General features: G+C 39.0%; 1 protein-coding gene across 1 annotated transcript in view; it reads left to right on the top strand.

The window, feature by feature from the left end:
* The first annotated feature begins 819 nt into the window (after window positions 1-819).
* LOC122811165 (oxysterols receptor LXR-alpha-like) overlaps window positions 820-26,030 on the top strand; it is a 516,654-nt gene continuing 491,443 nt past the window's right edge. The window contains exon 1 of the mRNA XM_044082826.1: window positions 820-940. Within this exon, the coding sequence (XP_043938761.1) occupies window positions 859-940 (82 nt within the window). The 5' untranslated portion in view covers window positions 820-858. The remainder of the gene's footprint in view (window positions 941-26,030) is intronic.

Below are 26,030 nucleotides of genomic sequence, written 5' to 3'. Positions count from 1 at the left end.
AATCCTGGAGCCTCCTGTCCAGTATTGCCAACTTTAAAACTGCAGGGATTTACCTCAGGATCTTTACATAAACATCCTGCATTACAACTATGGATCACAGTGGTTTCTAATAACTATTATGAGTTTCTTTTTCTATCTATAAGTTGTGGTAGAGCATACATATTTTATACTTTGATGTCCTTGTTCAGATTTCTTTTGTAGTGTCTGAAATATTAAGAGGCAAAGAAACAAAACATGCCTCTGCAGCTATTAGGTTTTTTTTGTTTGCAGTTAGTGGAAAATATAAATATTGTTAGTTAAAAAAAAGTCTGCATTCAGGAATTAGCATCTAACAAAGTTTGCTAGCATTAACGTCATTTTTGTTCCTTTTTTTCTTTTGGGGAGTGCATATAGTATCAACAAGGAAGTGTATTACATCACCTCTTCCTTGAAATGAACCGTCTGTATTAATTATTAAAGTTCTTATACAGAGTTTGACCTTCTTAAATGCTTCTTGTGGCCGTTACATTTTTCCAGCATAACAGATACTTCTGCCATTGTGAGATGAATTCTGTGGTTGAAAAAGTCTGATTCTGTTCTATTATACCTCTCTCCCACACACATGCACACAGTTATTTGCTGCCTGCCATTATACTGACCTTTTCCCCAGTACTTGCAAAGCCTGTTTTGGTGCGTCAGGAGACCTATGGAGACCGGCACTCCATGTGACAGTGAGTCAGCAACAGAAAGTTGCATTCACAAACTTTTCAGCGTCAACAACAGCTCAGATTGGTGCTTCGAAAGGATCTCAAAACTTCATATTGTGGATGGTCTGCTCTCTAGTGGGAGAATTCTGTACAGCAAACTACATGGTGCTGGATGAAGATTCCCCATAAGGCGCACAATCTACAACTTCTGGTTGTGGGAACGATTGCCCTGTACAGTAACGGATATGTAAAAGGTGTAGTATTGTCCCTGTGTGTCCTGTTTATATGTGTACATGTGTCTTTTGGTAACAGGGAAGTGTTAAGAAGTTTCAGACAGGTATATTAACCTATAACAAGAAAGTTGTATGTCACTGAGAATTTGTCTCGTAGTAAACAGTAATCAGTCTGAAGAATTTCAGAGAAGTACTGAAGCTCCTCCAAAAAGAAATAGAACTGAGTTGACAGAGTGGCTGATGGCAATACACTGTAGCTGCAGTCACTGCAGCCTGAAACTATGCTAGCCAGCAGTGGGCCTGTGGATCATTCTGAAACAGATTTGTTTTACTGTAATGTATCCAGAAGTTACACAAAATTTAAATAGACTGCTGTGGAAGACATGATACTAGCTAGACAGAAAGAAACTGTTATCCACTGAAGTAGATATATTCTGTTTGCTTGCTTTGTCTGAGATTATTTATTTATTTATTTATTTATTTATTTATTGTAAAGCATTTGGCTGATTTTCTGTGTTACAAAGACAAAGAACAGTGACTTTTAATTATTACTTTAAGGGAAGCTACATGTGTATATTGTGCTGGGGTTAAGCTGAGGAGGAATGATTTGTAAGGTATTTAAAGCTTTATGTATTACACTTTTTTCCCACAAGTGATGTTTAACATGTAATAAGGAAAACTAGTATACAATGGCAAATTCTTGCACGTTTACTGAGAGTTTGTGATTTGAAATGCTATTGGTATCACCTTGATCAAGAGTACAGCGAACTACTGAGTCATGCCTAACTGGTGTGATGGATAGGGGTGGCAGTGTTCCAAGTTATCATTGTCTGTGTTTTAAAAGGGAGTTTCTCATTCCTGGGGATGTTGCTGATTAGAAATTTGGGCACAGCTATTTCTGAGTTATAGCTGTGCAAACATTTAGTTGCTTACTGGTGAAAAGTTTGACAATTATCTGCAAAGATCCTAACAGTTGATATGTCAAGTAATGTGTCTCTGATTTGCTGTTTTCTATGAAGATGTCAGTGAGCTTTGAGTGTGTGTTATTCCTTAAAATGTTGGTGGGGCAGCTACCTGCTTTCAGTCAGTGCACTTTTCTTTGTGAAGTAAGTGTGTTGCTTTATGTCTTGTACAAGTATTCATCTGTTTGATAGGCTCACACTGGTTTGACAATATGTTATTGAGTAACGACAAATGTATAGTAGTGTATGCTTGTGACCTCACTGTTATGTAGCCCTGCTGTACATACCCCAAAGGGGTATTTATGACTGATATCTGGGATTGTATTATTTTAATTAGTTTTTATATTTCATTTATTGGCCAACATGGACGCACTTGTGTATTTGGCACCTGGTGCCATTCCCCAGTCTAGCCAGGAAAAAAAGTCTCTTCTTTGATATGGCACTCCTCCCTTCTGTAAGGAGGAGCACCAGTTTCTAAAGCCCTACACCTCACATCATCACGTGAGAGCAGAAAAGGGGTCACTTATCCGATCTGGCACTTCTACCTGGCCCTACGTCCACATATCTTAATGCCCTACACCCTCACACTACATGGGAGCAACAAATAAAAGATCACCTGTCTCCAATGATGCCCTCCACCCTCACATACTAATGACCTATGCCCTCATTCTCTTTGTGAGAGCAAAACAAAAAAAATATCTGCCAATTCTGCTGCCTAACACCTTGCATCTGGGTTAGCTGATGACCCCTCCCCCCAACCCTAGCTACACATGCTTGTGTGTGTGTGTGTGTGTGTGTGTGTGTGTGTGTGTGTGTGTGTGTGTGTGTGTGTATGTGTGTGTGTGTGTGTGTTTAGCTATTTATTCATGTGAGTCATTTGTGAAAGGTGTTTATTTTTAATGATTTGAGTGAGGATTTAACTCTTTGGAATCAAGCTAGTAATTAACATGTTAGGAATGGTACAGACTTTTCTGTGGTTGTCATCCTTTATAGCTTTAGTTGTGCTGTAGTCATTTTTGTTGGGATTTGTGTTTTTTATGGTGGGTAGATGTAGGTAAGCCAATGCAGGATGTGTATATATATATATATATATATATATATATATATATATATATATATATATATATAATTGTATTTTTTAACCTGTTTTAAATTACCTGAATTTTCTAGCCAGTGTCATCCCAGTCTGGAATGTTTAAATAAATGTGAGTGAATGGGAAGTGTGTTTATTTTAATGGGAAGTGTCTTTATTTTAATTTTATGTATAAAATTTGTTAATTGGGTTAGATTCAGTAATTTTCATTGGATAATTTATGTCCGTGAGCGATGTGTTAAATGATAGGGTTTGCCATTTTAAAACATTGTATTTTATCTGTGAAACAGTTTGATAGGATGTGTTCATTTCTTAATTGTATATCTTTTAAATATTGTGTATTTTTAAATGTTAGGGAAGGAGCAACCTTTATTTATTTATTTTTGTTGACCGGGAAAGTCTGACTGTCATAGATACCCTTTTTCAGCGGAGGTCCAAAGAGAAAAGCTTCCATATTCATATACGTGGAAGTATACAGTATTTTTTGATTTTCTATATTGTATGTAATATTTTCATTTTGGTTATGTATACATTTTTACATGCATAATTAGCTGTAACAGATGATTAATGCTAATCTTGCATCATTCAATTTGTGACTATAGGAAGAAGATTAAAAATAAGAGATAGCCTGTACATCTGCATAAGGTTGTAGCAGACAGAAATACAAATAAACCAAGGGAAGACAAAGACTGCCATTCAGGTTGAAATTAGTAAGTTGTGGTACTATGATGGGGAACAAGGATTAAGTTGGAGTAGGTAGTTAAGAAATATAATCAGTTAAATGTTTACAGTAGTAGATAGAAGGGAAAGTGTAATAATCACTGTGATGATAGGAGATACTGCCAGCCATGCCAGGAGAAGTAGGGCAGTGGAATTTGTAACATATGCCAGCACAGCTAGCTGGAATTTTGTAAATAATTATATGTCATTTGTATAGTAAACTGATTTGTACAGATGCTTGTACTGAAAATGTATTTGTGAGGTTTGCTTATGTTAAAATGCATCAACACTGTAACCTGCTGGAAGGAAAATAAATGTTCGTGCATTATTGTAACTGTTTAAGAGTATACATTATAACAGCATATACTGAGAGGAAAATGTTATTCCAAGTGACTTTGGAAAAGAAATTCTTGAAATTAAATTATTTTATGGGTTAATCCATAAAGAAGTTATCCCACAGTTTTGAAGGGAGTCAGAGATGCAATGCGTGGCTAGAGAATAGATTGCAGCTCCTGTAGGAAGAGTGAAATGGGTTTATGGAGTTGACTTCCAGCAGCTGCGCCACATCTGAGCAAATCTCTGTGTATATTGTAGCACATAGGTACTAAACCCTGGTAGCTTTTAATGATGGGGTATAGTGCAGGAAACAGTCAGATGACCAGCTGTATGTGATGCCATTCTGTACAGAAATAATGTTTTAATAATAGAAGAGACTGGAGTCTCAGCAGCATTCTGTATTCAGTCTTGGATGTGACAACAAGGACTACTCACCCCCATATTATCTTGCCTTGCTCTGTTCAGTAAGTAACTTAACTAGGGAGGAGTAACTCTTTAGATTAGTCAGGAAAATGTAGTTAGAGTAAAGGTACTGTTTTTCTATAACTGTGTGAATCTTTCCATTGGTGTTATTTTTAATATCTCCTGTGACTGAAATGCTGGTGTTTACTGTAAACAGATATTTAGTATTTTCTTGTTCTTTTATTATTAAATATATTTAAATTTTTCATTGTGGCTGGTCCCTTTGAGAAATATTTAAGCTCTGAGGGTATTTGCACATATTTGATGATAACTCTGGCCACTCCTGAAAGCCTGGCTGTTTGGTCAACATTACCATTTGTATTAATATTGATTTCACTCAGTATAATTGGGGACCCTTGTAAGAGTCTTATAGTAACTGACTAGTGGCAGTGAATCTACCTTGTAGTCTGGGCAAAGTTGGTAGAGGCAGGTAATCTGTGCCAGGCTTTCCCAGGTGTGTGTGTGTGTGTGTGTGTGTGTGTGTGTGTGTGTGTGTGTGTGTGTGTGTGTGTGTGTGTGTGTGTGTGTGTGTGTGTGTGTGTGTGAAAATTAAATCTCAAAGAGTGTGTGTGTGTGTGTGTGTGTGTCAGCTACTTGGAGCAGGAGCACGAAGCACTGGTTTCACAGAGAGGGTGCTGCAGGACTTGGCTTAGGCACTCAGCTGATGACCTAACCCTATAGCTGTACCAGTGGGGAATCTTACTGGGGACCTGGAGGGAGACAGAGAAATCCAGACCCCGGTATGACTGTGTCCCTGTATGCTGTTAAGGGAAATTATGCTTGATGCAGAGAGGTCTGCATCTGAAAGTACTGAGTGTATCAATTTATATTCCAAGTGTACATCTCTCTCCAGTGTCAGTGGTGAGATTGAGACTTCTTGATTAGTTGCCTAGAGTGGGGATGTCACAATCATCATATGGAAATTTAGTACAGGGCAGCTATCATTTTTTTCAGCGGTATTACAGCTTGTATTTTCTTCTGGATCAGAAGTTATCCAGGTGTAGAGCAAGAACAGAGCCAAGTGCCTTGCAGATGCTGTTTTAGCAGACTTTTAAGGCATTTGTTATTTTCTGTAAGCTATAACAACTATTGAAGTAGAGTTCCACAGTTTTGAGACACAGTGAGAACAGAGTGAGTTTCCAGCAGATTTTTTGAGTTAGTTATACCTAGGAGAGCTTTGTTATTGGTGTGTAGTATTCTGTTGTTGCTGCGTAGTACTGTTATGCTTTTTAGAGAGGGGCATTTATCTGGCTTGTAGATACGTTTGTGGGCAGTAGTGAGTTGAGAGAGTAGGTTAGCTGATTTGGGAGTTTTAGCAAATTTAGGTCCTTTAGGGCTGTGCAATGGTAGGTTTTATGGTGTGAATATGTGGAGAATCTTGTTATTTTATTATAGCATGCATCAAGTTTGGACTTGAGGATATTGTTTAGATTAGTGAAGCTGCGTGATGTGTACAATAGAGATGGGAGTAGGTTGGTTGCTGCAGTGGATTTTATTGTGGATACAGTAAGATATTGATTTACTCTATATAGGGAGCCTAGCTTTTGTGTGGAATATTGAAAATATGTTGGTCATATCTGACTTTTTCATCTATGAGTACTTCAAGTAATTTGGTTTCTGGCATGGTTTCAGTTTCTGTATTGTCAGATGAGACAATATGTAAACTGTTTTTTATTTGAGTGTTGAATTATTTTGATATAAACAGCATTATTTTTTTTTCATTTAGAAGTAGATGTGCAGTGCCTAACCAAGAATCAGTAGATGAGAAAGACTCTTGGATGATTTCCTGGAGGATATGTAGTTGGGACAGAGCAGATGAGGGTTGCATCATCTGCATACTGAACTGTATTTGCTTTTTTTGTGATGGTATGGAGTTTATGTACAAATATATTAAAAAGAAGTGGTGGTGCTGTGGTAGCATTGTTGCCTCACAGTAAGACGTTGTCCTATTTGATTCTCAGCTAGAGCATCTTCTGTGTGGAGACATGCGTGAATGAGCGTACCTTCGTTGAAGGTTGTACATCAGGGCCAGCAACTCGGCACGTAAAAATCTACTGCCAATCATTAGAGGACCGGTGTTCCGCTGTGGCGACCCTTAACCGGGAAAAAGCCGAAACACACAACAACATATTAAATAGAAGTGGGCCCAGGTTTGATCCTTGTGGGATTCCAACTGTGACTGGAAGGAAAGAGGAGAATTCTTGTTTCCATTTTACTGGTTGTTGTCTATTTGTGAAATAGCTATGAAACCAGGTGAGAGATAACTGATTTAGACTTAGGTAGGACAGTTCACTAAGAATTCTTTTTGTGGAAAACTGTGTCAGAGGCCTTTAACATTTCCAAGAAGAGAACTGATACTAGGTTGCCATTACTTCTATTGTGGTTGATAGCATTGGTAAAGTTAATAAAAACAATAATTGTGCTATGGCTGGGATAGAAACTGTACTAGATCATGGAGAGATGATTATTTTGAGTAAGATGTTTGAGGAGCTGGGAGTGGATATATTTTTGTAATATTTTTGATAGTGGTGGTAGTATAGCAATGGATCTGTAGTTGAATAAGTCAGAAGAATTACCACCTTTGTGGAGTGAAATTATGAATTATTTCTTCCAGATGTCTGGGACGTTTTTTTTTTTTTTGTTATGGATTGATAAATTAATATAGAAACAGGGAAGGCTAGAGCTTGAGAATAAAGTTTTATGTACTCTCTTGGTAAGTTGTCTGCTGCTAAGGTTGTTGATTTTAATTTTTGTAGTTTTTTTGTATGGTCCTAATTGGGACTGATTAGGAAGAGGATGATATAGTATTGTTATTAGGTGAGGTTGGGGTAGTGAGGATGGTAGGAGAGTTTTGTTTAGTAAGAGAGGATATTGACTTTATAAAATGGGGGTTGAACTGGGAGACTATATTGTCTGGGTTATAACTGGTCGTTGCTATGGGAGTAATTGTTTCACTGGTATATAATAATGTGTTTATGGAAGACCAAAATAGCTTGGGATTGTTTTGGTGTGTTGATTGAGGGTTGGTAAAATAGGATTTTTTTGTTGTTATTGTTAACTTTTAATAAACTTTTTTGCAGGATTTCTTAAATCTTCTAAATGTTTTATATATTTGTATGTGTTCATAGAGTGAATCTCTAAAATCACTTCTTCTCCTTTAAATTTCGTTTTGCAGGGAGTACAAGCCCCCCCCCCAATTATATATATATATATATATATATATATATATATATATATACCAACTCAGAGATTACCATACCTCAGAGAAAAGGGAATATTCTGAGAAATGGCATCTTGGACATAGTAAAATAAGTTTGTTTTTTGGCCATTCAGTTTCCATGTTTCGAGACTCACTTTAGCAGGTCCCAACATTTCAAGCTTTATATATATATATATATATATATATATATATATATATATATATATATATATGGGGTACAGTTGATTTGGTTACAGGATGCCTTAGTTGCTGCCAAGTTTTTATGATACAAATGGTCATTGTTGAGTTACATCAAACTGTGCTGTAGTCGAAGGTGAGGTTGAATGTAGCATAAGTTGATATATTTCACTTGCTCTGCTGTTGTGCAATTGTGGAGTTAGTTTATTTAAGTTTCAGGAGTGTGGAGGCAGAACCCCCATGTACAAGTAGTTTTTTTTTTTTTTTTTTTTTTTGTTTGTAGAGTCAAGAGAGTTTTGATTGCAAATGTAAATGCATTGCTTGCATTTGCAATCATCATGTGTCAATGTTTTTGTTTTTATTGCTTGCAAGAGACAATGTATGTGTGTGTGTGTGTGTGTGTGTGTGTGTGTGTATATTTGGGTAAAATACAAGTGGTAAAGGTAATTCAGGTTGGTGCTGACCCTTGTAGCTCATCAGCACAATTCCTTTCTGATGAAGGGAATGAGGGGAATCTCTCACTGTGGACTGATTGCTAGTTTCAGAGGTTCTTCAACTATCACTGGATATTCACATGTAGTTTTGCACTGAAGTTCATTAGTATGGATACTGACTTTTGTTCCAGAGTCTTTACAAATATTCTAGCTATTGTGTGCCTTCTTACTCTTCTGGAACACCTGGTTCATTAGAGCTTTTTTTTTTTACTTGGATCAGTGAAAGTCTGCAGTATCAGTAGTTCCATGACACAACATCTTGTGATTTATTCTGTTTCCTTTTTGATCAGTAGTATTATTCTCGGATGACGTAAGTACATACATATATATATATATATATATATATATATATATATATATATATATATAAAACACACACAAATGCTAGGCAGTTATGGTAAACAAAACATTGTTTTGATGTGCATGTATCTATCTATCTATATATATATATATATATATATATATATATATATATATATATATATATATCTATAGATTTACTTCAGAATCTCGAACATCTTAAAACCCAAATGTCATATGGTCAGAAGCTCGAAACCCTGAAATGAATCCAACAAAAAAATAAATAAATAAAACATTTCTGCAGAAGGGCAAGCCCCCCTGCAGCCCCCACATCCCTGCTAATTAAATATACCAACTCTGAGATTGCACTACGGCGAAGAAAAGGGAAATCTCCCATTTCGTGCTGTATGCAGATCTCCGTTCAGAATTTCGAGCTTCTGAAAACTCAATCATATGGTCTTGACCATATGGCATTCGGGTTTTCAGACATTCGAGATTCTGAAGGGAACCCATATATATATATATATATATATATATATATATATATATATATATAAAATTAACCGCACTCAAAAAAATTGAACGAAGAGAAGAAATTTTAACTAAGAACTGAACTTCGTGACAATAAAAGCATTCAAAAAAATAGTAAATCACATCAACAACTCTTGTAGTACTTTTAGCGCTTTTGTCTTATTTATTATCAAGACTTCTTCAGAAAGACATGTTTCATAAGTATGAGCAACCATTTTCACTTCCTTTATATACATTAGTTCTAGCAGGCCATTTAAATTAACAACAGTTCCTTTCCAATAGTAAAGTGTGAACAAGCAGGGTGCTGTGTGCATTTTCATTAACATTACAATCGCAGTTACATAAGGTAAATTAGTCAGACAGTAATAGCCTTGTGGTGCCGTGTGCATACTAAAAGGGATTGTGTGCAAAAAGGGATCGTGTGCAAAAAAGGGGATTGTGTGCAAAAAAAAAAAAATTTGGTGGGAACCGGGAAGGATGACAGTCATGCTGTGATGATTCTAATATAAACACATTACTTATGAGTCTTTGCCTCCAAAGGTAAGTAAAGAAGGGAACGGAGGAAGATGGAGGAGTCAGGTAGAGAGTCCTACTATGCTTTGGTATCGGTGTGTGTGTAGAGTAATGTGTGGGTATGCCACCTGATGGGGGAGTGGGAGGAAAGCGGTGTGGACTTGAGGGGGGCTGGTAGTGAGCCGCCCATGACAAGGAGCATATGAATGACAGAGTGTCCTAGAAGACTGTCAGTGTGGATGGTACCAGCTGTGGGCTGGTTTGGATGGTATCACCCCTTGAATGGCTGCATGAAATAGTGAGACTGGGGGGTATAGTTGGTGCGGTCAGTGGGGGCTAGCCTGGTGATTGGGAGCATGTGTGTAGGGGGTATGGGGGAGTCAAAAGTCAGAGAGAGGGAGGAAACACATTATATTCACTTGCACAGTTGTAAATCCATAAACACATTAAATCTACTTGCACAATTCTTCAAACCCTCTTGCACAGTTCTTCAAATTAGGGTTTGAAGAACTGTGCAAGAGGGTTTGAAGAATTGTGCAAGTAGATTTAATGTGTTTATGGATTTACAACTGTACAAGTGAATATAATGTGTTTCCTCCCTCTCTCTGACTTTTGACTCCCCCATACCCCCTACACACATGCTCCCAATCACCAGGCTAGCCCCCACTGACCGCACCAACCATACCGGTCTCACTATTTCACGCAGCCATTCAAGGGGTGATACCATCCAAACCAGCCCACAGCTGGTACCATCCACACTGACAGTCTTCTGGGACACTCTGTCATTCATATGCTCCTTGTCATGGGCGGCTCACTACCAGTCCCCCTCAAGTCCACACCGCTTCCCACTCATCAGGTGGCATACCCACATTACTCTACACACACACCGATACCAAAGCATAGTAGGACTCTACCTGACTCCTCCATCTTCCTCCGTTCTTTACTTACCTGGAGGCAAAGACTCATAATGTGTTTATATTAGAATCATCACAGCATGACTGTCATCCTTCCCGATTCCCACCAAAATTTTTTTTTTTTGCACACAATCCCTTTGCACACAGTCCCTTTGCACACAATCCCCTTTGCACACGATCCCTTCTGCACACAATCCCTTTTAGTATGCACACGGCACCACAAGGCTATTACTGCCTGACTAATTTACCTTATGTAACTGCGATTGTAATGTTAATGAAAATGCACACAGCACCCTGCTTGTTCACACTTTACTATTGGAAAGGAACTGTTGTTAATTTAAATGGCCTGCTAGAACTAATGTATATAAAGGAAGTGAAAATGGTTGCTCATACTTATGAAACATGTCTTTCTGAAGAAGTCTTGATAATAAATAAGACGAAAGCGCTAAAGTTCTACAAGAGTTGTTGGTGTGATTTACTATTTTTTTGAATGCTTTTATTGTCACGAAGTTCAGTTATAGATATATATATATATATATATATATATATATATATATATATATATATATATCTATATCAAAACACACACATACACAGTTTAGGCAGCTGTGGTAAACAAAGTTGTTTTCCCACAGAGTAATGTAAGAGAATAAAATGCAGCTGTGTGAGGGTATGTGCCATAACCACAGATCTTCAAATAATAGGACCAGTGTGTCAGTATAGTCCTGGTGTATGACATTTAGGCACAAGTAGATGTCATTCTTACATCCAGACTTTAAGAGCAATCCAACAAGCCAGAGTTGATAGAGAGCTACTCTCCACTCTGAGGATGTTACCGGACGTTCATTTGCAAAAATAAACCCATAATGTCTTCTATTAATTTTTAGGGTAGGAAGCCACTACCAGGGTTATCTAAACTTTTGTCCTAGCTTAGAGAAAGAGACTTCAGAAATCCTCACAAGAATAGTAGCAATCAACACCTAAATTAGTCCTGGGTGCCTAATATACTATTTAAAAAAGGGGGATAAGTAAGACATCTTCATTAATATAGGACAACTCCACCACTGTGCAGAGCTTCAAAATATTCAAACATATCTCACCAGATGTGTACACAACACTCTCCAGACGTCTGTCGTAGCATGCAGCATTCAGGACACCGGAATTACTGAAGGAAATCAAGAGGATAGAATAAAGATGTGTAGGAGGTCCTAGTGCAGTAGGTATCCTATTATTAAAATGTCTGTGGTTACTCTGAGTACTGTCACATAGCTGCACAACTGTACTTTGCTCATCACAAGGATCTTTGTTGTAGTGTATTCATAATAGATTTGAGATTACCAAGGAGAAAGAAGGTTTCTGACTCCAGCCATGGCTGGAAGATTATGCCATGCTTTTTAGGACCAGTGGGGCCATACATAGCCTTACCTTGTGACTGAATGTATGGATTATAATGCTTGGAGAAAGTGTGAATATTAATCTATGTGGCAACCTTACTTATGCTGTTTGTGTAGATTTTTTGAAGGCATCTGCAGTGGAGGCTTCTTGTAGAATGTGCTGTACCCTGGCCAGCTGGAGTTGTAACTGGTAGTAATAACAATAGGTGATGCAGTTTAGTAGCCATTGTGACAGAGTTTGCATTAATAATGGTCAGTTTTGCTTTCTTGCCACAATGCAAACAAAGAGCTGTATAGTGCATCTGAAGTCTTTGAGCTTGTTAATATATGATGGTGTCTGTCTGCAGATGTCTGTCTAGGGTGTTCACAATCCTGTCTTGTTTGTTCTGTAGCTAGCTTCAAGAAGAGTTTCAAGGCATAGTAAAAATTTGCTCCTGAGAACCACTTTAGAAAGATGGAAGACTTGTATGGCTATTTACATAGCAAAGCTTGTACTTTTTTAGTTTTTGCTTGTAGTTATGAGGTTGTCTTCCAGATCAGAAATTTGAAAGTAGCCACACTATTAAGTATTAACTTCTTAGTTCAGGAAAAGCTTAACAACAGATTATTTAGGGGCTTGGGGTATCAATGGCTGTCAGGCTTTTCCTTTTTTGTCTTGATTACTACTTCCGGAATAAACAAGGCTGAAGAAAAAGCAAAGAGAAGATGACAAGCTAAAAAAAAGGGTACTTTTCCATTAAACCCCTACCAGTTCGTGCCACCGTAAGAAGGCAAACAAAATGAGCAGTGGTCACATTCTTCTGGAAGACATTGATAGCATTAAGTACTGTGGAAATGTTGTAAGGACAACCATTTTCGCAGTAGTACTTTGAAGGAGGAGAATAGTTTTTTCTTTGAGCTTCATCTTGTCTTCTAAAGGATTGCACCTAACTTGCTTCCTTTCAGTTAGGGTGGGCTGTAGCTCATACCACAACAGGGATAAATGTTTCAAAGCTTTTCAGTGATTCTGGCTGCAAGAGTAAATTATTCAAGAAGTGGAATTTGTGGGATATGAACAGCTTTCCTCGTCAAGTGGTCCTTACAGATGTCCACTTTGCCCAAAAAATGTAGCAGTACCTACCACTGGAATCGGAAGCATCTCTCCCCAAACGGTGTCGCACTGAATTGTAAGGTGGTATTTCTGACGGGAATCGTTGTAGCAGCAGCTGCAGTCTTCAGATATCCTTTGTTTTTTTCAAACCTTAGAAGGGCAGCTGGTGTACTCTGGTGAAGTATTTATAAGTTGCCAGTGAAACGCGACCTGCAAAAACGGAATACTTTCAACTATGTGACTCTTTCCAACAGTAGTGTGCTACATCTGTTGTCTGTCTCCTTGATGTGTGCCAATACACATCAAACCTCCATTCATGAATGCACAAATCTGTGACTTACATACTTTTCCATTACATGGAAAGTTGTTTGTCAGTTTCACGCATGTACTTCTCACCCTGACAGTTTTGCCGCTACTGAAACTCCGGCAAAAAAAAACGCACCGCGAACTGGTAGGGGTTTGACGGCTCCTTGATGTGTGGCAATACACATCAAACCTTCATGAATGCATAAATCTGTGACTTACATTCTTCTCTGTTAGATAGAAACTTGTTTGTCACTTGCACATGTACTTCTCACTCTGACACTTGTGTCCGGTACAGAAACACCGTCACAATACAGCAGCGCAAACTGGTAGAGGTTTAATGGAAAAGTACCAAAAATAGAGTCGGTTATCCAAGCCTCTGAGCTAGAGTTCCAAGAACAGAATACCTTCATCTTGTGATTGTCTAGAGATGAAAATCAATCCACATTGGGAATGCATATTATTTGCTGAGTTAGAGACTTTCCTGTCTATTTTCCTTTCATGTGGGACTTACATGACCTTTTTCAGGTGGTCTGCCACTGAATTTTGGCTATTATAGATGTAAGTTGCCTGTAGATTTGTGCCCCACTAGACAGTCAGGCCCTAAGACTTGCACAGTAAATAAGAGTGGATGTGCATCTGCCTGCGAGGTACCACATCTCATTTGCACTGTTAACCACTTGAAAAGTTCTAGAAATGAATGTTGATTTGAATATATGAAGAGTACACATTATTATCATTATCTCCTTCACATGTATATGGTTGCTTTTGACATTCTTGGTATGATGAAGTGAGGTATTGCCAGCTATGCCAGGAGACGTAGGGCAGTGGATGTGTAACATCTGCAGCTGTTCAGGAAAAAGCAGTGCAAGCTCCAGCTTTGGTACAAGACAATACAAAAACTAAAGAGATGGATGCTCTGTTTATGGATATGGATAGCAAGATACAAGCAGTTAAAATGTTTTTAGTCCTTTTAGTCTAATACACGGGTCAGGCATATTTTTATCAACCAGAGGATAAGTTGTGGATAGCAATTAATAAAGAGCTGAAAGATTTTATCTGAGAGGGGAAGACAGCAAGAGTCAAGTGGAATAAGCTGATTCTTCCAGCAGAACAAGGCAGTCTGGGATTACCTGATTTGAAGGGGCATTTCAGAGCTACAGAGTTAAGGCCGTAACAGCTGTGGAATTCTTCCCAGTCAGTGTTTTTTCCTCACCTTTTGTGATTGATTTTCTTTCAAGTTCTCTGAATTGTTTTTGCTGGCATTCAGGCAGTGCACTTACTAACCAGTTATAGAAATTTATCTAAAAATACTAATTTACTGCCTCTCTCTTCTGAGTTTAAGTTTTCACATGGGGAGAAATAAAATTAAGCTGTTACTCCATGTGCAGCCATCTTGAAAGAAGGAAACCAGAACCATTCTTGAGTAAATTCCTCTTTTTTTCGAGATGGGGGACACAGATTGCTCCATGTCCTGCCATCTCCACGAGGGAGGGTAACTCCAATAATGAACTTACGGATGTTCTTTGTGTTTCACTCTTGCAGTCATTACACTTGGGTTATCTGCCTGCAGGTAGCCCTCAGTCGGCCCGAATACCAGAGACTTAGTATTTCTGAGTCGGTTGCTGTCGCTACAGGACTGACTTCAGGTCATCAGGGGTATAAAAACAGGCAGCCACTTTGTGTCTTTCTTGCTGAGGATCCTGTAGCAGAAGCAGTTCACAAGTGCCAGTCGGCTACTACCTGAATTTCGTTTACGAATTGAATAATCCTGAAGTCTTCTAAAGCTAAGTACCCCATTGGGGATCCTTTTTTCTTGCTCTAACCGATGTCAGAAAAAGTTAACAATTGTCTTGCCTGTGAAAAGCAAATACCTCACAGAGATGTTCATTCTTACTGCGTCACCTGTTTAGGCCCAGATCACGATGTACTTCACTGTTGGTTTTGTGCCTTGTTCAACGCCCAAACCATTTGTCATCGGGCTCTCTTTGTCACTAAATTCTTTCACTCTCGATCTCCGTATTCTGAAATGGCTTCGGTAAGCCATCCGACTACCGATATTCCGAAAAAACATAAGGATAAAGACAGAGACAGACCGCATAGGTCCAAAGCTGCCGACGATGCTTCCGTTAACCTAGTCTCCAGTTCGCCGGTACTCAGTGAGGTGCTTTCGCAGCCCCTGATGCCCGCTTCTGTGGATTTGCAGGCCTCTGCCAAGACCCATTCAGAGTCCGGTATGCCGCGAGACTCTTCTTCGACTATGGAACCTGCGGATGTCTGTTCCTTGGATGGGTCCTGAGCCACTGTGCAGGCACCAGCTTCTGAGGCAGTTCTTCACTCAACCGATATTTGACTTAAACCGATGACTTCTTTTTTATCTAAAACTACCGAGTTTCTTAGGCCAAGAGTATACGCTTCACCTAGAAATCCGACGACCAAAGTGCATGCACCTGCTCCCATGCCACAACGACAAATGCTTAGAATGGAAGAATACCTTATTACGCTGATTAGGAGAAGTCAGCCTTCCCCTGCTAAGAGGAAAAGAGACCAGTCCCCGGCAGCTTCTACAGACCAGGAGTCCAATGACTCTGAGATTTCGGATTATGAAGACATGCCCTTATCTGCTTATGAGGATTTAGATGCAGAGGAAGCCATTCTTTCTGCCTTCCCTCCAGAGGATTTTTCTTTTGGTGAAATCTTCCATACTTTAAGAGAGCATTTCCATTGGGAATGCCAAGACTATCCTCAGTCCAAAAAGAGACTCAGAGAATTCCTAGATTTGCCTCAGCACAGGCCTTTAGCAATACCCCCTCTCCTGGATGTTGTTGGTGATGTTTTTATGGAATCCAGTCTTACTCCTGATACTTTGCCTCCTGCCCCTAGGAAACCAGACAGGTACTACAGAGTACCTGACACTCACAAATTTCTTTTCAAGAATCCTACTGCTGACCCAGAGATTATTTCCCAGGGGCCTAAAAGTATCAAGGCAACTGCAGCCAAGAATCCCACCCCTTCGGACAGGGATTCCAGAGCTTTGGATAGATGGGGTAAGAAGGTATATACCTCTGCAACTCTTGCTATTAGGGCATTGAATTTTCAGTTTCACATGCTGAAGTGCCAGCAACATATTATGGAACTTATTAAACAAAAAAATGGCAACCTTTACAGAGTATGCAGAAAATAAAGAATTGCAGGAGCTTATGCAGTCTGCAAGCCAAGTCAGCAAGCATACTTTGCAGTGTGGCTTTGACGCCCTAGAAGCATCTTGCCAGGCAGCAGTCACTGGCTCTGTACTGAGAAGACATGCTTGGCTCAAGGAGCAAACCTTGCCAGACCATGTCAAATCAAAGTTACTAGATGCTCCTTTGAACAAGGACAGTTTGTTTGGCACCAAAGCAGAAGAGGTTCTTAAAAAGATGGAAGAAAAAGCTAAGTCTATGCAGACTGTTAAAGAATTTTTACAAGTGCAATCCCCTAGATTCAGTAGGCATTGCCCTTCCAAACACTGGTCCTTTCCAGCCTCCTCCAGGCCTTCTCAAGTCAGACCCAGGGGAAATAGACCATCCAGACTACAGTCTCAGGGTATGCAGAGATCTAAGAAACGGAGTGCCCCCACCCCTAAAGCAGGGAGTGGTAAGCCACCTCCTTACAGGAAAAAACTCACAATGACTTCTTTACTCCACTCCCCAGCCCTGCCCAATTGCTTGTGCCCCTAGGAGGAAAACTTGCATGCAGAGAACTATATGTCCATCACACAAGACTGATGGGTCCTCAACATTGTATCCCAGGGGTACAAATTTTATTTCCACTCACTGCCAACCCTAAGAGGGTTCCCAGACCTTCCTCCAAACCAATGGGCAGAGGCTCAAAGCCAAGTTCTTTCCCTGCTCAATATCAGAGCTATTCAGCCGGTTCCAGTAGAACAGAGAGGTCAAGGATTCCACTCCAGACTCTTCCTGGTAGCCAGAAAAGAGGACTCTTGGTGCCCAATCCTGGATCTTTCAATTCTCAACACCTTTCTGGTGGTTCCAAAACTCAAAATGCTTACCCTGCAATAGCTTCTTCCTATGCTAGCCAAGGATGCCTGGTTAGTCACCCTAGACTTAAAAGAAGCCTATTTGCACATCCCCATAAGGGAGTCATGCAGAAAGTATCTACATTTCAGGGTCAGATCTATGCATTATCAGTTCTCTACACTTCCCTTTGGCTTAGATGGCTCCAGCCATAGCATACTGCAGGCAGAGAAATATCCAACGTACTTGGACGACTGCCTGATTCAGGCAGACAGTCAGGAATTGCTATTGCAGCACCTGACATTTGTGAAAAACCTTCTCACTTCCTTGGGGTACACCATCAACGAAAAGAAATCAAAACTGGTACCCAGTCAAAAGATTGTATTCCTGGGAGCATGCTTGGACACAGCATCCCAGATGGCATTTCTCACTTCAGAAAAACAAGTCTGTCTGACAGCCTACTTCAAACAAATGGCCACCAGAACCCAGCTATCTGCAAGAAAAATACTGCAGGCCCTAGGGTTCATGGCCTCATGTATACTGCTAATTCCATCTGCAAGACTGCATATGAGGAAACTTCAATGATACTTAAAAAGTCTTTAGTGTCAACATTCTCTGACCTGGAAACAGTCATTCCTATCATACCCTGTCTAAGGACAGAGTTCCTGTGGTGGGTAGAAGCATGCAACCACAACAAGGGACTGCCCTTTACTCAACCCCCACCGCCCAGACCGTAACCACAGATGCATCAGACTATGCCTGGGGAGCACACTTGGATGGCAAATGCATTCAGGGCCACTGGAGCCAAAGTCAAATTCATCTGCACATCAACCAAAAAGAGATGCTAGCGGTGCAGAATGCCCTGACAGCTTTCAGGTCCCTATTCTTTCCAGGACAACTTCTAATAAAAACAGACAACACAACAGTTATGTGGTACGTCAACAAGCAGGGGGGAACCCACTCCTACCCACTCTGCAGGTTAGCCATGGCCCTGTGGAACATGGCCTTGGACATGCAAGTCCATCTGCAAGCTCAATTCCTGCCAGGCAATCAAAACTTACTGGCAGACGACTTAAGCAGAAATCTCCTAGACTCACATGAGTGGCAATTTGAGCCCAGCATCTTCAACCTTCTGATTCAGAAATGGCGGACCCCAGAGGTGGATCTCTTTGCCTACCTCTACAACAACAGCATCCCAGATGGCATTTCTCACGTCAGAAAAACAAGTCTGTCTGACAGCCTACTTCAAACAAATGGCCACCAGAACCCAGCTATCTGCAAGAAAAATACTGCAGGCCCTAGGGTTCATGGCCTCATGTATACTGCTAATTCCATCTGCAAGACTGCATATGAGGAAACTTCAATGATACTTAAAAAGTCTTTGGTGCCAACATTCTCTGACCTGGAAACAGTCATTCCTATCATACCCTGTCTAAGGACAGAGTTCCTGTGGTGGGTAGAAGCATGCAACCACAACAAGGGACTGCCCTTTACTCAACCCCCACCACCCAGACCAAAACCACAGATGCATCAGACTATGCCTGGGGGGCACACTTGGATGGCAAATGCATTCAGGGCCACTGGAGCCAAAGTCAAATTCATCCGCACATCAACCAAAAAGAGATGCTAGCGGTGCAGAATGCTCTGACAGCTTTCAGGTCCCTACTCTTTCCAGGACAACTTCTAATAAAAACAGACAACACCACAGTTATGTGGTACATCAAAAAGCAGGGGGGAACCCACTCGTACCCACTCTGCAGGTTAGCCATGGCCCTGTGGAACATGGCCTTGGACATGCAAGTCCATCTGCAAGCTCAATTCCTGCCAGGCAGTCAAAACTTACTGGCAGACGACTTAAGCAGAAATCTCCTAGACTCACATGAGTGGCAATTTGAGCCCAGCATCTTCAACCTTCTGATTCAGAAATGGGGGACCCCAGAGGTGGATCTCTTTGCCTACCTCTACAACAAACAGCTCAGCAAATTCTGCCCCAGAAACCCTCACAGCAGGGCCTGGAAAGTGGATGCCCTATCCTTTCAGTGGGTAAATCTCTACATCTATGCCTTTCCCCCTTTGCCCCTTCTCTCAAGAGTATTACTCAAGATAAGACAGGACAGACCAAGGACAGTTCTGATTGCCCCAGACTGGCCACATCAGCACTGGTACCCACTCCTGCACAGCCTCTCACCAGTGCCACCCTGGCACCTACACCAGAACCCAACCCTGCTGTCTCAGCAGGAGGGAAAGATTTTGCATCCGCAACTAAAAACTCTAAATCTTGCAGCCTGGCTTATTCCTTGAATTCTCCCCCAGCAACCCTAAGCAAACATGTGCTGGACATCATTCTTGTAGCCAGAAGACCCAGTACAAGAAAATCATATGCTGATAAGTAGAAAAGGTACTGCTCTTGGATTCAGTCTGAGGGAAAGGACACTACTCTGCCCTCCCTGCCTCTAATCCTGGATTACTTAGCAGATCTACTCCACAAAGGCCTGTCCTTTTCCTCCATTAAGTTACATGCCTCAGCCATTTCGACTCATTACAACACTGAGCCACCCTTCTTCTCACACCCCCTTATCAAACAGTTCCTGAGAGGGGCAAACAACTTAAGGCCGCCAAGTAGAGCAACCCATCTCTGCTTGGGACCTTAACTTTGTACTGGAAAAATTAACACATAGGTGGCAGTACACTAAACACTGAAAGTGTGATGAGAGACTTAGGGATACAGGTGGACAGTGGTCTCACCTTCGATGACCACATCATCACAACAGTCAGGAAATCCTTCTATGTGGCATACCTCATTACTAAGGGCTTTTCATCTAGAAAAAAGGAGGTCATTGTCCCACTGTATTCATCCCTCATTAGACCCATTATAGGTACAACGCCCCATTTCGTATGTACCTCACAAGACATCTGCAATAGCTGGAAAGGCCACAGAAATACCTCACTAAAAGAATCACAGGCCTAAAGCAGATGCCCTATGCTGACCATCTAAAAAAACTCCAGCTATACTCTATGGCATATTGTCTACCCAGAGGCGATCTCTGCTTAACATACAAGGCCATGTCAAACCCTGAGCTGTTGGACATGCTCTACTTAAAGAAATCCCAGTCCCTCAGAATCACACACTCCAGGGATCTAAACCTTGTCATCACATTGAACAAAACATGCTGGAGGGATAGGTTCCTGATCCAGAGACTCCCCATACTCTGGAATAGACTGCCCATACATGCCAAGCAGAGCGCCTCCTTGGCCCTCTTCAAAGGGAACCTTGATGATTGCATAGGAGATAGGAAATTCACCCCAGGGATCATGTCAGTTGCCCTGCTAGACAGGAGTCCAGGGAAGTAAATATTGTGGGAAGGAATATCCAGGGAATTGTTATGGCTAGGCTTGTATAGGGCCTAGGGCTGATAGCCTAGTACCAACCTATGAACCTATAAAAGCTCACGCCCCCCCCCCCCCTCTTTGAACCTGCAGTGTCAGCAGAGTTAAAAATTCCTCTCTTGGAAAACAGCATTGCTTCTGGCCATCACTTCAGCCAGAAGAGTGTCTAAGCATCAAGCACTTATGGCAGTGGAACCCTTCATTATTTTCTGTGCTGACAGGATTTCCCTCAGGAATAACCCTTCCTTTATGCCTGAAGTGGTATCCAGTCCGGCTCTAAACCAAGCTGTTCATTTGCCAACTTTCTTCCCTAATCCTCAGAATAAAGGGGAAAGGATCCTGCACTCCTTGGACGTGCACAGAGAGCTCAGATTCTACCTTGATAGGACTAAACCCTTCAGAAAATCTGACCAGTTACTAGTCAGCTTTGCAACAGGGGCAGATGGCAAGGCCATTTCAAACCAAACCATTTCCAAATAGATAGCACACTGCATCCATTTCTGCTACAAGCACCATGGGAAACCAACTCCTCAGGGAGTCAGAACACATTCCACTAGGGCAACATCTACCTCTACAGCATTCCTCAGGGGAGTCCCTACCAGGGACATCCTGGAAGCTGCTACCTGGAGTTCTGTACACACCTTCACCAAGCATTACCACCTGCCTATCTTTTCCAAATCCAGGGCAGGTTTTGCAACTGCAGTCCTGCAAGGCATACTAGCCATCCCTAACTCTTCTGGACTCCCTCCACCCTTCTTCAGATTTGGGAATCCACCCAAGTGTGATGACTGCAACAGTGAAACATGAAGAACATGGTACAGTTGTGTACACTTACCATAAATGTAGATGTTTGAGTGTATTCACTATTGCAGTCCTGGTTTCCCTCCCTCCAACCCCCTGGTCCCTCTCTCTCTGCCTTTTTACTTTTCCATTTCAGGGGTATATTGGTATTTACTTTTTACTGGTGGTGTTTTCCTCCACCATAGCTTAGCTCCCTATTGGGGGGCTCCTGACATTTGGGGCAAGAAAAACTGATGTAATGTCATTGGCTGCTTGTTTTTATACCCCTGATGACCTGACATCAGTCCTGGAGTGACAGCAACTGACGCAGAAATACTAAGTCTCTGGTATTTGGGCCAAACTGAGGGCTACCTGCAGGCAGATAACCCAGGTGTGATGACTGCAACAGTGAATGCACTCGAACATCTACATTTATGGTAAGTGTATACAACTGTACATTACCTAGCCACTCAAATAGGTCACATTTGAAGAGAGTTTGGGAGCTGCTTTGGCTTTATGTAAAAATATATATGTTCCATAAGTGAGGAATTATTTGAGAGAGAGATTTTTCTAACTCACAGAAGTCACCCTTTGGTCTTCAAAATGTGGAGCAATGCCTGTCATAATGTGGAAAAATAGGCAAAATGTGGAACACTTAATAATTTACAAACACCTACTACACCTAGGACGATTCTAGCATAGAGGAGTAGAGAAGGCCTATAATTACATTTGGTATTTTTCTTTTCATTTGTCTACCTGGTAGATGAGCTATTCTGCTGATCTTTCAGTTATGATCTGGGATCTTAAAGTAAAGCAAAATAAGAGAAAGTGCACAGGTATAAAAGAATAAGGGAGAATGGCAAAAGTTACAATTTATGTGACTTAAAGAATGCATTATACTTACAGGAGCAGATGACAATTTATTTACTAGTTACAACTTAAGTATTTAGTTCATGTTGTAAAACAAAGAGCACATAACTTTTCCAAGCAGTAAGACTGTGTGAGGTAGTAATTTAATTAGCCAATATCTCAAAAGCAAATACCACTGGCTTCATTTTAGAGGTGTTCTTTAATGCTGTTTTGAAATCTTTTAATGTTTGCTGCTTTTTAAGTCATTAGGACAGCAGTTCGATGCGGCAGAAGCAGTCTGGCGAAGTCTCTGTCTCCGGTAGTAATTTTGAATCAAGGTCTGGCCGGGATAATGTTTTCTTCCTGAGCATGTACCAAATACAAAACAAAGAAGCTTCCAGTCCCACTCACCATAGAGGAGGCCCATGGAAAACTGAAATTAGAATACAGAGACTTGGTATGGCAGCTGTGGCATAATGAAGGCCAATTTATTTGGTTAAATGACACCATGCTAATTAATAGTTGATACTCTGCATTTGTAGACTTATTTTGTAGGAGAAAATATGGCCCAGTTTAGCTCTTGACTTTAGTTCTTCTGATGACTACGGAGTGTTCGGTTCCCTTCTCTGTCCACGGTTTTGCTAGGTGTTCTGATTTTCTGAAGATTTGCTGCAGGTGTTTGGTGAGCCTCCCGATTCTCTGTAGGTGTGTGGCAGTGAGTATAAATTTGCTTCTGTGTTGGGTTAGCATGCTGTTCAAGATTTGCTCATAGCCTTGTGCCTGTTGAGTGCTGGGAGAGGCCTCAGGTTGCCTTCGATGTTGATATAAACAAGTTCAGATGTTAATATAAATAAAGCAGTTTTGTTCTGAAGAAGTCCTATTGTGGACGAAACCTAGGTAAATGTTCGTTTTCATTTGTTGCTAATAAACCTGTGTTGGCCTGGACTCGTTTTCCTGATTTTATTGTGGTTCGTTGTGGAGTCTGGTTCTTGGGTTTTGTTCTGGTTATGTTTTGTGTAATTTAATATTATTGTAAAAGCAGTTTATGTTTATAAAAGAAAATTGTATTTTTGTTTTGCATAAGTTCAAAGTTTGATACAAGTTCAAATATTAATATAAATAAAACACTATTGTTCTTCTAACCTGAGAGTAGCGTGGTTCCTTGTGTGTGAAGTGGGTATCAAGTCAAACACAATTTCCTTATCAAGTAAAGTCCAAATTCCTTAGATAAGCAGCAAAACGTAGATGTATAATCCAAACAGATCAATTTTATTCGAACGAACAGGATAAAAACAGATGAGCGCTTTCACTAATGACTAGCTTCTTCAGATCTTTACAAAAATGGTATAGTTCCATCCCTTATATATGGTAATACAATCAGACTAAATTGAAACTCACATATACAATTAGGTAGATAATTAGGTCAGTGGATAAAAAACATCATTCTTAAAAGAGCCAGTGCTTATACAAATGCATCTTATAGATTTGCTATGAACAGGTTTCACTATTACACGCTTTGAATGCAATTCATTTCTTCATCAAATTATATATACATGAATTATAAAAATTCATAAAAATACATATTATATAATCTTTAATTAGACTAGTATATTGAAAAACAAATATATCAAAGATATAATCTCAATGGAATTAGTTGTCTTTAATAGACAGTGCTATATATGTAAAAGCACTTCCAATATAAAGAATCAGTGTTGTCATATTTTATATATTTCATGATTATGATATATAACTGTAACCCAAATAGAGTATGTATATCAAATAATATTAGTTAAAAATATGCATGTTAACCATGTATAAATAGAAATAGAACATATGAAAAGATAAAAATGTATATATGTAAACATGTTCACAAGGGCCTATAAGTATGTATTCATAACAGGACACCTATGTGCTCATGTATATATACAGCCAGATCTTTAAATGCACATTGGTCATCATATGAATATACATAAATGTATTTTTCGTGGGTGTATAAATATGTAGATCTAATGCATGTATAATGTAAATAGATATATGTATGTAATGTAAATAAAATGAATAAATATAGATCAAATGTATGCAATTGTTTAAAAATAATTGATTATGCTAAAAATGTAAATATACGTATATATAAATGACTGAATGTATGAAAATATAAATATTGATATAAATATGTATGAAGGGTATATAAATATATAAATATAAATATCAAAACATAAATATAAATATAAATATAAGTATAAATATAAATATAAATATAGATATAAATGTAAATATAAATATAAATATAAATATAAATATGGATGTAAGTATGCATATAAATTGAGGATATAAATTAATTAATGTCACTGTGTGATATGAAAGTGAAACATATGAAATTGTATATAAATATGCTTAAAATATGAGTATATTAAAAATATATAATGTTGCATGAAAGTGTGTGTAGTATGTATGTATGTTTTGTGAATATATATATATATAGTTACTTATTGGATTAAAAATGTTAAAATAAGAAAAATCGGAAGTATGATAAATTGATGAAACATGTTGCTATATAGGGCAGTTATAAATCTAGTGGATGGTCCCTTAATAAAATAAAATTACTTAATGTGTCTTCGTTGTCTTAGATGTGGTTTAATGGAGGCTCTTTCATTTAGACCATGGGACTTATTTTAACATTTTTAATCCAATAAGTAACTATATATATATATTCACAAAACATACATACATACTACACACACTTTCATGCAACATTATATAGTTTTAATATACTCATATTTTAAGCATATTTATATACAATTTCATATGTTTCACTTTCATATCACACAGTGACATTAATTAATTTATATCCTCAATTTATATGCATACTTACATCCATATTTATATTTATATTTATATTTATATCTATATTTATATTTATATTTATATTTATACTTATATTTATATTTATGCTTTGATATTTATATTTATATATTTATATATCCTTCATACATATTTATATCAATATTTACATTTTCATACATTCAGTCATTTATATATACGTATATTTACATTTTTAGCATAATCAATTATTTTTAAACAATTGCATACATTTGATCTATATTTATTCATTTTATTTACATTACATACATATATCTATTTACATTATACATGCATTAGATCTACATATTTATACACCCACGAAAAATACATTTATGTATCTTCATATGATGACCAATGTGCATTTAAAGATCTGGCTGTATATATACATGAGCACATAGGTGTCCTGTTATGAATACATACTTATAGGCCCTTGTGAACATGTTTACATATATACATTTTTATCTTTTCATATGTTCTATTTCTATTTATACATGGTTAACATGCATATTTTTAACTAATATTATTTGATATACATACTCTATTTGGGTTACAGTTATATATCATAACCATGAAGTATATAAAATATGACAACACTGATTCTTTATATTGGAAGCGCTTTTACATATATAGCACTGTCTATTAAAGACAACTAATTCCATTGAGATTATATCTTTGATATATTTGTTTTTTAATATACTAGTTTAATTAAAG

This window comes from Protopterus annectens, chromosome 9.part0 (assembly GCF_019279795.1).
Source record: "Protopterus annectens isolate FY-2018-M chromosome 9.part0, PAN1.0, whole genome shotgun sequence".
Classification (NCBI taxonomy): Eukaryota; Metazoa; Chordata; order Ceratodontiformes; family Protopteridae; genus Protopterus; species Protopterus annectens.
Note: the sequence above shows the minus strand (reverse complement) of the source record. Positions and strands in the feature narration are given on the sequence as shown.